The 12258-nt window shown below is 47.8% G+C and overlaps 1 protein-coding gene across 1 annotated transcript in view; it reads right to left on the bottom strand.

Moving 5' to 3' along the window:
- The window catches only part of AKR1D1 (aldo-keto reductase family 1 member D1), a 35265-nt gene extending 23767 nt beyond the window's left edge, over window positions 1–11498 (bottom strand). The window contains exon 1 of the mRNA XM_066319686.1: window positions 11252–11498. Coding sequence (XP_066175783.1) covers window positions 11252–11344 — 93 coding nt within the window. The 5' untranslated portion in view covers window positions 11345–11498. The remainder of the gene's footprint in view (window positions 1–11251) is intronic.
- Between the last annotated feature and the right edge of the window lie 760 nt (window positions 11499–12258).

Below are 12258 nucleotides of genomic sequence, written 5' to 3'. Positions count from 1 at the left end.
AATCATGTGAACTGCTACTGTAGTTGCTGTTTTTATGTTGTAATATCAGTATCATCATTTATTCTTTATTAGTGCATACAGTGAAGGAAAACGGTCTGACTCGGGCTCCCAGATTCTGCTCTGCCCTGTTTTACAGGGAGCAGCTTTACAGAGTTGCACTAGTGTCAGCAGCACATGAGAGCAGAGGAAGCAGCACTTCAGGGAAGAAGCCCTTTGCCTTAGTCCTGAGCATCTCACATGTTTAGTGCAATGCTTTGCAGTCTCTCAGCTGAGAATGATGATCCTGGGGGGAAAAGCCTGAAGTGTTAGGAGACACTGGGCCATCTTCTGGAAAAATCTGAGTTTAGTTGCAGCAGAGTTACACAAGACATCCAAGCCATGGGCCAAGAGCTCCAGTCCAAACCTATAATTTAGGATGTGGAGCTGCTGTTTAGGAATCTTAGTCAGCTAAATACAGGAAGGAGAAAGTAGGTACATTCCTGGGCTCAGGGCCTCCTTCATCAGAGCTCGGCACTCACACACAGATTCTTATGCAAGTTTCTAGAAGCCCAATTGCTTATTTCCATTTGCCTGTTTTCTGGACAAACTGGCAAAAAGGATTGGCTTAAGATGTTAGGAACAGAGCATAGAAAGCATGTGTACTGAAGGCCCTGCAGGAAAGCACAGGTTGAGTTTACAAAGCCAGAGGATATGAGCCACACAAGGGTACATTCTTAGAATTGTTTAATCTTGTAAAAGAGAAGCTGTACTGTACACCTCTTTCTTGGAAAATGCAACCGCCAGCACATCCCTCTCTCTCGTACACAGGAAAATCTGGCTTTCATCCCCCGGAAGCATTGGCAGCCACCATCCAGGAAGCAAAACCCAGCAAAGGGTTGTCTGCAAAAGCAGGTAGAGCTGGGAACAGAGGCAGAGAACACAGCTAATAGCCACAGGCTGCTGCGCTGGCCCTGAACTTTGCTTTATATCGTACACGGTGTTGCCTTGGAAGTTGGAGGACAGCAAATATGCACAGAGAAGATGGGGGGAATGGTGTCACTTGTGGCCTTGTGTCACGCCATGAATGAAGGTGGAATAGGGGTGCCTTTCTCCTTTTATTTGATGCTCTATAGTGGCCCGAAGCATGGGGTTTGTCCATACAACAGAAATTAGATTTCATAACAGTAGATTTAGAATTTCTAGAATTCCTGTGACATTGTTATTCTAGGATTTAGCCAAAGCTGTCTTCAGGAAAGCCTTATTATTGTAGCTGGCAGAGGGTACTGGAGTTATTTTTAACACTTGATTGCAGAATCCTCAGTTTTAGGAACTCTGTGACTTTTCACTCAAAACAAAGTAAGTTAATGCAAGGTGAAGCTGAAGAGCTGCCATACCTTTCTGCTGGCAGCTAGAGGATTCAAGCAAACCAAGCACATGCTGTGCAGACCTGGGCTCCTGTGCTCACAGTGCTAGTGGGATGGACTGGGAAAGTTTCCTGAAGAGCTGGAGGACACAACAGCCAGCTGGCCCTGGAAAGTCTGGATCTATCTGTGAGGGTGGGTGCTATCAAAATACCCTTCAGACAAACAATGCAATCACAGGGATGCATGAGGACAAGTGGAAGATAAAGCACCAGCTTGTGCAATAAAAGAGAAGAAAAGATTGCCAGTTCCTCTTCTGCTTCATTCCCTAGAGTTAAAGGGGAGAGGTTTCTGGCGCCAGTTCGAAGAAGTGTTTGCAAAGGCAAATGTAAAACTTGGGGAATTCCACCACCTAGTTAGCTGAACCAACAAGAGTTGGCTTCGAAGCCTAGAGAGGCATTTTCTGCACAGTGCTTTCAAGTTTTGACAAATCTGGCCTCCTAGGTCAACCAAAGAGACAATCCAGATGTTAGCTTCCCACATGAGCTGCAAGAACATGCTTACACTGTTTTTCGGAGAACTGTGGGGAATCAGGGACACATAGGAGTGCACAGCCATTTTTAACGTATGGAGTCGGTCAGGGACATTTTAAAAATGGAGCTTTGCCTGGAAAATTGGGCTCTAAATGTTCTTGCCAAAAAAGCGTATCTTTCAGTTGTGGTAATCCCGATTACTCACTCGTAGGGGTTCAGTTTTTCCCCTCTTCAACAATGCCAATGATTCCTGGTCTCATCTTCTATAAAACAACCTTCTTAAGTTTTATTTAGATAGAATGGCTTTTCCTGTGGCTTTTGAGTGGACTTTAAAAAACCCCAGCATATTTAGAAGGCCATAGGAAAAGAGAAGAATAAAAGCACTATTTTGGGGAGTCAATATTTGGGTTAGCATTATTACACTGGTAACAGCTAACTTTGTAGTTTTTGGAAGAGGAGTATATTGAAACAGCTAGTGCTTGTCACTTGGAGCAAGCAGCTATGGAATGGAAAAGGTCTGTTCTGTGTTTGGTTACTTCTCAAATAAGAAACCCTGTGACTGGTTCTGAGTAGTGCTACTGTCCTAAAAGCTTATCTGGATTAACCCTCTATTAGTTTTGGATCTGGACTGATTAAACACGATTCTACCCTGTGTCATAGGCAGACACAGCTTGTTTGGTGGATCATGTTGGTACCTGATATCCACCATCTAAAAGTTGTCCTGATGCCCAGACAAAGTTGTCACCTCCTATTGGCGCCCTTGTTCTGGGATCATTTTCCTGCAGAGCGCTCTTGCCGTGTCCAAGTCTGCACGTGTTGGTGCCGTGTTTGGGAGCCAAATGACGCAGTGCCAGGGTGGCTGCAAGAGCCAGCTCCTCTGCTTGGATTAGGCAGGCATCACTGCACAGGGCCAGGCAATTACCTGGCTGTCAATGGATTCATTAGTGCAAGTCCTCGGCGCTGCGTGGGGATACCTCTCCTGGTCCTGGAGCAGTCCGAAGACGTTTTCATGTAGCAGCTGAGATGTCATCATAGGTTAGAGGTACTGTCATTTTAAGAAGAAGGGTTTTTGGTTTAAGGTTGCTGGGGTAGCCAGGGAGAGGGGAAGAAGTTGTTCTGAGCACAATCCGCTCCTTACAACAAACTAAAAAATCCACCATTTTCCAGGACCAGCAATTTTGTGCCCATTTTTGCTCAGAAGTCTTCCCTTGGTTAATGAACATTGTAGCTAGAAAGTTAGTTTTTCATTCACACTCATCTACAAGGCTGGGCTCTTTGTCTTTTAGGAATTTTACATGTTGACCACTTCAGTAAACACATCTTTTAATCTGCTACACGTGATTAGACACTAATTGTGTTCACAACTGGAAACAGAAGCCATTAGCTCAGAGATTAGTAATACTATCACTTTGTTTACTATTAAGCTTCCAGTTTCATGGAAATGAAGAACCACGGAGATTTCATCAGAGAAGATACATGGAAGTAAAAGAGCATTTTGCAAATTCAATGATGTCTTAAAACCATGGGTTTTGTACAAATCCAAATATTAGGAACAAAGCTTGTGTCTCCAAGGAAGTTGCATGCAAGGATCTTTTCTCCAGGTTGACAGAGTCTGGTAAGTAATTTTATCAAATCCAAATTTAAAATCTGTATAAAGTACAGTTCTTAAACTAAAGCTAGAAGTTTCTGAGTCTGCTACATTTCAGGGGGGGAGAAAAAGCATCTACCTCTTCTAATTACCTGATTTTTCTAATTATATGACTTAAGTTTCCTTTCTTAATGGGATAAAGATGCAATCTTGCATTTATGCAAGCCAAAAATGTTCCATTGTATAACACAAGATTACAGGGAGCTAGCAGGAGCTGAGGCATCAAGAGGTGGTTGCAGGCAGAGGAGGAGGGGTCAAGGCTAAACATGAAAGAAGTGTTGAAGACAAAGAAATGGAGGAAGACTGCTCCAGTGGCAGAACAGAAAAGTTGTATGGTTGAGAAAAAAAAGACAACGCAAGATAAACCAGAGGTAGTAAACATGCCACTTGAGCATACAAGGAAGGGAATTTTAAAATGTATCATGCAGCAGTAAGCTTTTAGCAAAAGTCATTGATGAAACCAGAACTTGTTCTGAGACCCTTTTGATTTAGTTTAACCTTCTAGTGTCTACCTTCATCTCTTTATTATAAGGAGTTTGATGTGTGAAAACACTTTCATGTGTGAAACCACTTATTCCCTGGAATATGCCACCTCTGTAGCAAAAAGCAGGGATGAATTAAGGCAATACTACAGCCCAATCACTGCAGTTTCTTGACTCTTCACACAAGCTCTTGCCCAAGAGCTGAGCTGCTCTGTTGCCTGCTAAAAGCTGATGCCCGCTGCTGCACCTCCTTAAGATATTTGGGTACCAAGTATCAAGAAATCCTGCCTTTATCTGCTCTTGGCAACTGGGTCTTGCCAGTAACTGACTTAATTAAGGAATAAAATCTGAGCAATTAATCAATGAGGGCATCACTCAACACCAGGATACCAGCCACCGAAGGAGAGGCATGCCATCTGCAGTTTGTGCAAGCAAAATTGCCTCAGTATGGTTTAGTCCTTCAAGCACGAAACTAACTGAGCCACGACTCTGAGTGATCTGGCTGCAGATATTGGGTTTCAGGATAAATATTGTTCAGTGTGAAGGCTAAGCTAAGGGTTTACTAAGAGACAGGCAAGGAGCCCTCCAGGACATGTGGGAGATCGAGCAGTGATCTTTCTGGGCTGCAGTAATGTATCTCCTTCCCTTTACCCCTGGCTCAACTGGTCAAATCTCCACTTGGATGTATGATTTTAGGGCATCCTCAGAGACAGAGGGAACATGAGGCTACCCTCTGAAACATCTCAGAAATCCCAGCCCTGAGAGACCTCCTGTTGCTATGTGTTGGCCAGCTGTGGCTGCGCTGCTCCAAAGTGCTCCCTGAAGACAAGAAGAGCTAGTACTGCATGAGGTAATATTGCTGCTTAAAAAGCAAAGACCTTGAGAAAGCCAATGGTGGTTACCAAAAGGGACTGGCAAGGGACACAATGTCTTCTGGAAATGCTGGCTAGGAGATGCAATCCAATAACTTTTAAAAAAATTATTTTGCTTCAGGAATTTTATTTACTTCTTAAGTTCATGGCATAAGTAAGAGGCTTTGTAACCAAATATTCCAGCTGACTCCCCCAGCTCTGTTCAAAGCAGGGTCCCAAAATTTTACCTCTGAAAAAAATAATTCCCTGGCCTACATCTGTGGTAATTTCATGTAGGTTCATAAAGATCACTTCATTACAGAGCTAACTTCATACTCAGTACTTGCTGAGTTCAAACACATATTCATGTGTAATCCTTCACATTAAAAGGACTGAGGTATTTTCTTTACATATTTATTTTAATAGCATGTCATGGGAAATAAGATAAGGCTGAAAGAACATTTGGATGTTAGAAGAGTTCCTGCTCTTGTCACTGCCTCTCTCGTCTCTTTCAAGAAAAAATCCAGAAGCCAAGTTTACCTCAGGAGGGAGACAGTTGTGTGAGTCACAGTAGGAGAAATTCACAGGCAAGAAATCAGGAAGTGAAAGCCTTTAAGCTCAACAGTATCTGCAGAGATCTCAGGTATCACTTCTCCCAGGAATGCTCAATACGTGATTCATTTTGTAGTTTTGGGTCAGGCCAGGTGACTTTCTTTGCAAGTCACCTGAAATCATTGCTGTCTCCAGACAATCGTGTTTCAGAAGCCAGTGGTGGCTTTTCAGGAGGAAAACGGGGGGGTTGAGTGTAATTCCTCCCTTATTGCCGCTCAGAGATCCAGATCCCATCATGAGGACAAATCACCTATTACCTGCTGACTTAACAGCAGCTCCAAAGGCAGGCAGCCTGAAGCAGGGGTGCAGCCAGCACTGTGAAGAGTGATTGAAAAAGTTTGTGCAGGCACATCCTTGTGCGAGGAACTTTTTGGCATAAATGATCCTATGAGAGCATTAGAGGCTGTTGGACCGGTACAATGAAAAATTACTCTGTTCAGCTTCTAGCTTGGGTGTAAAAACTAATTCAGGGTGCCAAGACAGTGTTTTTACTTATCCAAACCAATTTTTTTAAACTTGGTCACTCAGACTGGATCTGGGAGCCCTGGATGAACTTTTCTTCTCCCTGATTCAAACCAGCAGTTTCTTCTTAAACAAAACCCAGACTATCTGGGCATTCACAAGGGTTACTTTGTGGTAGTTAAAGATTTGGGGATATGGGTCTCTCTTCCTCCTGGCTGGAAGCCATACCAAGCTCTTCAGCATCCAGCGCTGTGGGGCTGGTGGGCAGTGCGCTTTCCCATGGGGAGGGTGCTCCTCCTGCTCCAGCCTGTGCATGTTTCTTCTTGTCTCTCTAGCTATCACCCACCCCACAATCACGTTATTTCCCTGAGCTGTCTGATATGAATTTAATCCCCAGAGGCTGAGAGGAGGGCTGAATCTGGTTTCCCACCGCCCATGTGGATTCCCTTACCAGCGGGCTATTCAGGGAAAGGCAACTGCTACCTCCGAGTGCTTTAATAATTCTTTGATTCCTCTGCTTGTACTGCCAGTGCCCAAAATGAAATGCTTTGCCATTTGTTTTGCCTGAAACTATTCCACAAAACTGCTTCCAGTTTATGAATGGATTTGGCTACCTCAGAACCTCATTTTTAGCTAGGTCGCAACTTGCCAACAGCCCTCACCCAGTGCTATTCTTGAGCGCTTTGCCCAATCTTATGTTTCAGAAGCAGCGCCTGTGTACAGTGCGGTTGCTACAACCTTCTCTCCAAGCCCTGTCCTCCCTCAGTCAAAACAGGAAGGCAGGAGAGGAGCTGTGGCCAAGGCCCCTTGACCTTCCAGGGAAACAGCGAGTATTTATGTGGAGACACTGGACTGATGATCTTAGCTGTGTTGACAGGGATGAGTTATAAAGTGAAGCAGGCATAAGTGCAGTTTTAACGAGGCATAGGATTTCCAGGATTTAGGAGTGTTTTTAGCACCTTTCCCCTCTAAGACTGCTCATCCTCACACTTCATCTGCTTCCAGATGGGTGCCAGTACCACTCGATGGGCTGTGCTGGGGATTAAGAATCAGTGCTGGGAGGTAGTGGGAGCCTGCCATGGACTGGTCTGGTTCTGCTGTAGCACAGGGCAATACCAGGGGCTCATCCAGGGGCCTGCCCTCCTCTACCACCCTTCCCTGTGGGGCTGCCCTCTCCCTCCTCCCCCCATCTATTTAATACCCTGGAGAATTGGGTCAACGGCTTGGGGGCCCTCAGAGAGGGGGAGCTGGACACGGTGCATCTGCTGGAGCCTTGGCAGAGCCACTCCTGCACTTGCAGGGCTTTGCCAGAAGGATCGACAGAGCCAAACAGAGGTAGAATTGGCCTCAAATTTTAAAGCTGTCTGGAGTGCATTGGTAGTCCTGATTCACAGTTCCCACTGTGGTTCCTACCCAAACCCATGAGGAGAAGTAATATTTGGGGAAGGGAAGAGAGAACAGGGGAAGGAGTCAGTGACTGAGATTTCCACTTGTTCACTTGAGTCCATCCTTGGTAGGATAAATAGCCTAATTTTTTATGTAGGCAAGAATCTAATACGAATCATACATTTCATTCCATGCATGAAGCAAAATGCAAAACCAACTTCAATACAATGAAATCTGCCAGCAAAAGAAAATTAAGCTTAATAATTATGCAATTATTGCATTTCTTTATTTTAAAATAAGGACAAGAAAACACCAATTTACCAACCTGTAAATTTTTTTATGTGCTTCTCTTGATAAATAACCAAAGTTTATGACTAATTCTATTCTGTGACGCAGTGAAGACTCCTTTCTTCCTGTTAGCAGATGAACTGATAGCCAGTGGCTTCATTGTACTTTCTTGCTGTGGTAGGAGAGTAAAGCAAAAAGAAATCCCCAACATTGCACTTTTCAGCCTCAAAGAATTAGCTGAATTGTCATCCCAACCTCTACCCAGTCAGAAGAAAAGCTCTCTTACATCTAGGGGGAAAGAGCATTCAATTAAAATGAGTCTGATTATCAAACAGACCTTTTCCACAGTGGTCCAGCTCTGCTTCTGTTCAGTGATGTACTACTTTGAGTCAGTAAATTTGTACAGGGGACTTTCTGTCAATAGATGTATTTTTTTGTTGTTGTTGAATATTTCACAACCAGAGAAGCATGACTTCTCTCCCAAAAATCGTCTTTGGGAGAACAATTAAGTTATTTAAGATGAGCAAGGCAAGCTGCTGACACATTTCAGTTTTGAAGACGCTGCTGTTCAATTTATGCAGACAAAGCCCAAAACGTGAAAGCTGGCCTCCTGCCTTTGTTTTCTTCTAACCGACTGCCGGAGAAGCAGATTTCCCTGTTCCATGGCTAACTAGATCTGCCTGGTTGGCTTAACCAGCGAGCACATTCCTGCACTTCAGGAAGAACACTCCGGGCTCATTACGAGCTACTGGGCTACAGCCTGACACTAAGAAAACAGATTTGATTTGGACAAGCTGCTCTGACATGGAGGTGCCAGGGTGAATAACCTTTGGGGGAGGAAAAAATAATCAAAACAAGAAACTAGCAGAAAATCAAAAACCTGTCTCCAAGAGGAAGATGAATAATCTGACAAATGAATGGCTCTGTATTTTATATCAAAGCACAAAATAACTAGAAGTTGCAGGGATCTGACTCATGAGCAGAAATAGAGTGCTGGGGCTGGCTTGAGCCGTTGCTACCACAGCTGCCTTCCCCCACCCCGGAGAATGGGTGGCTCAGATGCTGCTTCTTAAGCAATTCAGCCACAAAAGGCTACAACTGAGCATTTTAAGGGAAACGTGTCAGCGCTAGTTTATAGCCTCACTCCTTAAGATAAACCTTGAAAGGGTCCTGGGTTGCCACAAAGCCTTTCAGCTGTTGGGGCAGGAGGAACAGGGCAGACACCTCGCCAGGCATCCCGGTGGAAGTCGCACCAGGCACTAGTCAGCGCTCGGCAAAGCAGCTTGTCCCAGCCGAGCAGCACTCCGCTGCCACAGCACGGAGTTGACAGAAGCCCCTACCCCCCCTTATCAGCCAAGCAGCCGTTTTGAAACGGGCAAATTTTAAGCCGTGACCTATTTAAACGTCCTGCCCCGCCAGCAGGACAATTCTGCAACAAATCCCACAGCACGCTGCTGCTGCGTTTCCCCGGCTGCTCTCTGTGACAAGTTCTTCGACTCAAATAGCAGTCCTAATCCTAGCGTAAAGCTCCAGCCCAGCTCCGCCAGATAAACACGGTGTTTCACCTGGTCTTCTGCGAAAATGAGACTGTGGCAAGTGCCTTATCACTGCTATTTTCTCTATCTCTTCTCAGCTCCTCCTCCCACCCTTAACTTTCTAACGTGTTTATCATGTAGAAAAAAAAAAGCTCAGAAAATCAAACTCCTACAAAAGCAGGGGGAAGGAGAAAGGGTGGCTGGATATGTGCACCCATCCCCACTGAGGGTACAGTTACACAGCAGCTTCAATTGCTCTAAACTGGAGTTGCCGTAGCAATGCCTGCCCTGCCTGCATAATCCTGTCCTCCCCACCTTCTGTTAGCAGAAAACAAAGGATGTATATGCGAAAAGCAAAAAAAGCCACTACCTGGGGCTGAGTCGGCAGAAAACCAGCCCTACCTAAAAATTATTCACTTTGGCTCATTGAGCTCCAATGCAAAAGCTCGCCGTACACCTCGAACCACGGGAGGGCAAAGGAACGAAGCATCAGGATTTTCCAGGACGGGGGGAGAAGAAGCAGAGCTGTTGCTCTGTTGATTCTGGGACAGCTGAATTCCTGCAGAATGAATTCCTAGCAGGGTAACAGCAGTGCCGAGAAGCTGCCTCCTCAAGGGGAATCCCATCCAGCTCCCCTCTCGGTTCCGTCAGGTTACTTGCCACTCGGGGCTCCCTGTCTGCTCCCACAGTATTGGGCTACGGCTTGTCCGGGCTGCAGGCGGAAAGTGCAGCAAGGTAGGAGCTGTTGTGCTGGCAGCTGCATCTTTCTTAACTTAAAACTAGGGCAAAAATTGCAACTTGAGGGTTGAGGGCATGATGTACGCGTCTGGGAAAAGATGCTTCAAGTTCACTCAGAGCTATTTGACACTGAATCGTGCAATATTCTGCTTTGCTATATCAAAACTCCTGTTAGAGACCTTTATTTTGTTTGACTAACCATTATTCAAAGAACGCACCGGCTGAAAATCCCGAAAGTTTAGTGATGTGGGGGATGATGCCCAGGCTCTGAAGTAATGAATTCCTATTGATTCTCCCCATGTAAACCAGTATCTTTAACCAGTGAGATCTGCAGTCCTGAGGACGTCTTACACCCTTTCTGCATCACTCATGCATTGCCTGCAGTAGGTTTTGTTGAAAATTTGAGCCGTTATTGATGCACCATGGTACATTTAGTGGTGGGTAATTGGCTTTAATCCAGAGTTTTCTTTAAAAGGTACTTTGAAATACCCTGTGATAGGCGAAGTCATACACACGCACGTTGCATCGCAGCTATTACACAAGAGGGGTTCTGGCCACGATGCCTCTTTTCCAACTCTTCAAACAAACAACAAAAAAAAGAGAACTGATGAAAGATGAGGCACTTTAGGAGAGCTTTAAAAGGCAGTGGCTACTGAATTGCCTTTGCGCTCCCAGGTCCGCAGAGGGAAGAAGCATCAGGTGTGCTTCCCCAGCCTCCGCGGGAGCAGCCGACCGGCACGGTCAGACGGGATGATGCCTGCCCTGCGCAAAACCGAAGGATGTAGAATATTTGAGAGTGGTTTGGCCGCTGGCAGTCAGCTGCGGGAGCCGCAGGAATCAGGATGCAGGAATTTGGGTCTTTGTTTCAGGACATTACTTGGAAAGTATCGGTCGCAAGATATTCCGAAATCCCTCATGTCATCTACACCCGGCGCAGGGGGCAAGGCAGGGGAGCCGACGGCACCGTCCCTCCTGGCTCCGGGTGGCCGTGAGCTCCCGGCCGCCTTGCCGGGGTCCCCTCCCTTTCCGACCCGGGCATTACACGGCACATCCCGACTCCGGGTCCCCCGCGCCCCTGCCCGTGCGCCCAGCGGCGCGGGGCGGTGGGCGACAGTGGCAGCAGCTGCAGCACACCGCAAACCGGGCGGGATTTTTTCTTATTTCTTCCCACCTTTTCCTCATCTGCGGGCCGCGCTGCCCGCGCTGCTCACGGTAGAGCTGCGTCTTTTTAACTCGGCGCGGGGAAGGGAGCAAAGAGAGAAGTAGCCGGGACGGGAGGAAAGGAGGAGAGTAGCCGCGGCTCGGGGGGCTGCAGCGAGGGCGGCCGGCACCTGCCCCGCCAGCGGTGCGGGGAGTCCCGGCGGCCCCGGACTTACTTTCTGGGGGTCGGCGTAGGTGCCCAGCCCCAAGAGCGGGATGCTGTTGCCGTCGCTCAGCGGAATGCGGTGGCTCTCGGCGGTGAGGTTCATCGTGCCGGCAGGTAGGGCCGCCCCGGACCTGGGGCTGACTCCGCAGGGGGCGGGAGCCGCCGCTTCGCAGCCAACCGCGGTCCCTGGCACCGGCACCTACCGACGGCTGGACGGAGCGGACCGGCGGCGGCCCTGGGGGGAACGAGGGACGAACTGTCCTCTCCCGCCGCGGGGGAGCGCCTTTTTGGGGGGCTGAGCCACGTGTGCCCGCGGCTGCCCTGCACCGCGCCCCGCCGCGCACCGCCCCGGCCCCGCCCCGGCCCCGCGGCCACCGGCTCCCCGCGCACCGCCCCGCCGGCGACCGCCCCCCGCCACCCCCGGGGGCTGCGGGCACGGGGGAGGCTGCGCCGGGCAAGCCTCAAGGCGGGCCGGGGGCCGCCAGCGCCTTGGAGGGGTTGCTGCCCGCTGGCCAGGGAGCCCTCCCGGACTGCTCTGCCCCGAGCTGCTGGCGGCGGGGCACCGGCTTCCCAGGTTTGGGGTGTCAGGTCCTGGAAATTTCCCCACAGAGGTGTAGAACAGTGTCCAGCTCTCCTTTCCAGTGGTTGAAACCCACTACTGTAGAGGAAGGAAGGAAATCCCAGACTGGCAAGTAGTTTCTCTGCCTCAGTGTGAGTGCCAAATTACAGTGGATGGGCTCAAGTTCCTCACGGTCTGGTTCTGCTCCACAGTGGGGAAAAAAAAAAAGTATATATGTATTTCCTAATGCTGATGGCCCAGAAGGAGACAATATCCTTTATGAAATTCATCACACAACTCTTAGTGTCTTTTCTGGTCCTCATGAAACACTCGGTGCCATGCTTTTACACCACTCTGCAGATGTTCCCTGTCCTGAGCCACCTGCTTTGTGACATCTATGCTGAGTTCTCCCCATTCGGTCTGGAAGTGCATGGTCTTTTATCTCATCCTACATCAAC

This window comes from Sylvia atricapilla, chromosome 5 (assembly GCF_009819655.1).
Source record: "Sylvia atricapilla isolate bSylAtr1 chromosome 5, bSylAtr1.pri, whole genome shotgun sequence".
In the NCBI taxonomy this organism is placed as follows: Eukaryota; Metazoa; Chordata; class Aves; order Passeriformes; family Sylviidae; genus Sylvia; species Sylvia atricapilla.
Note: the sequence above shows the minus strand (reverse complement) of the source record. Positions and strands in the feature narration are given on the sequence as shown.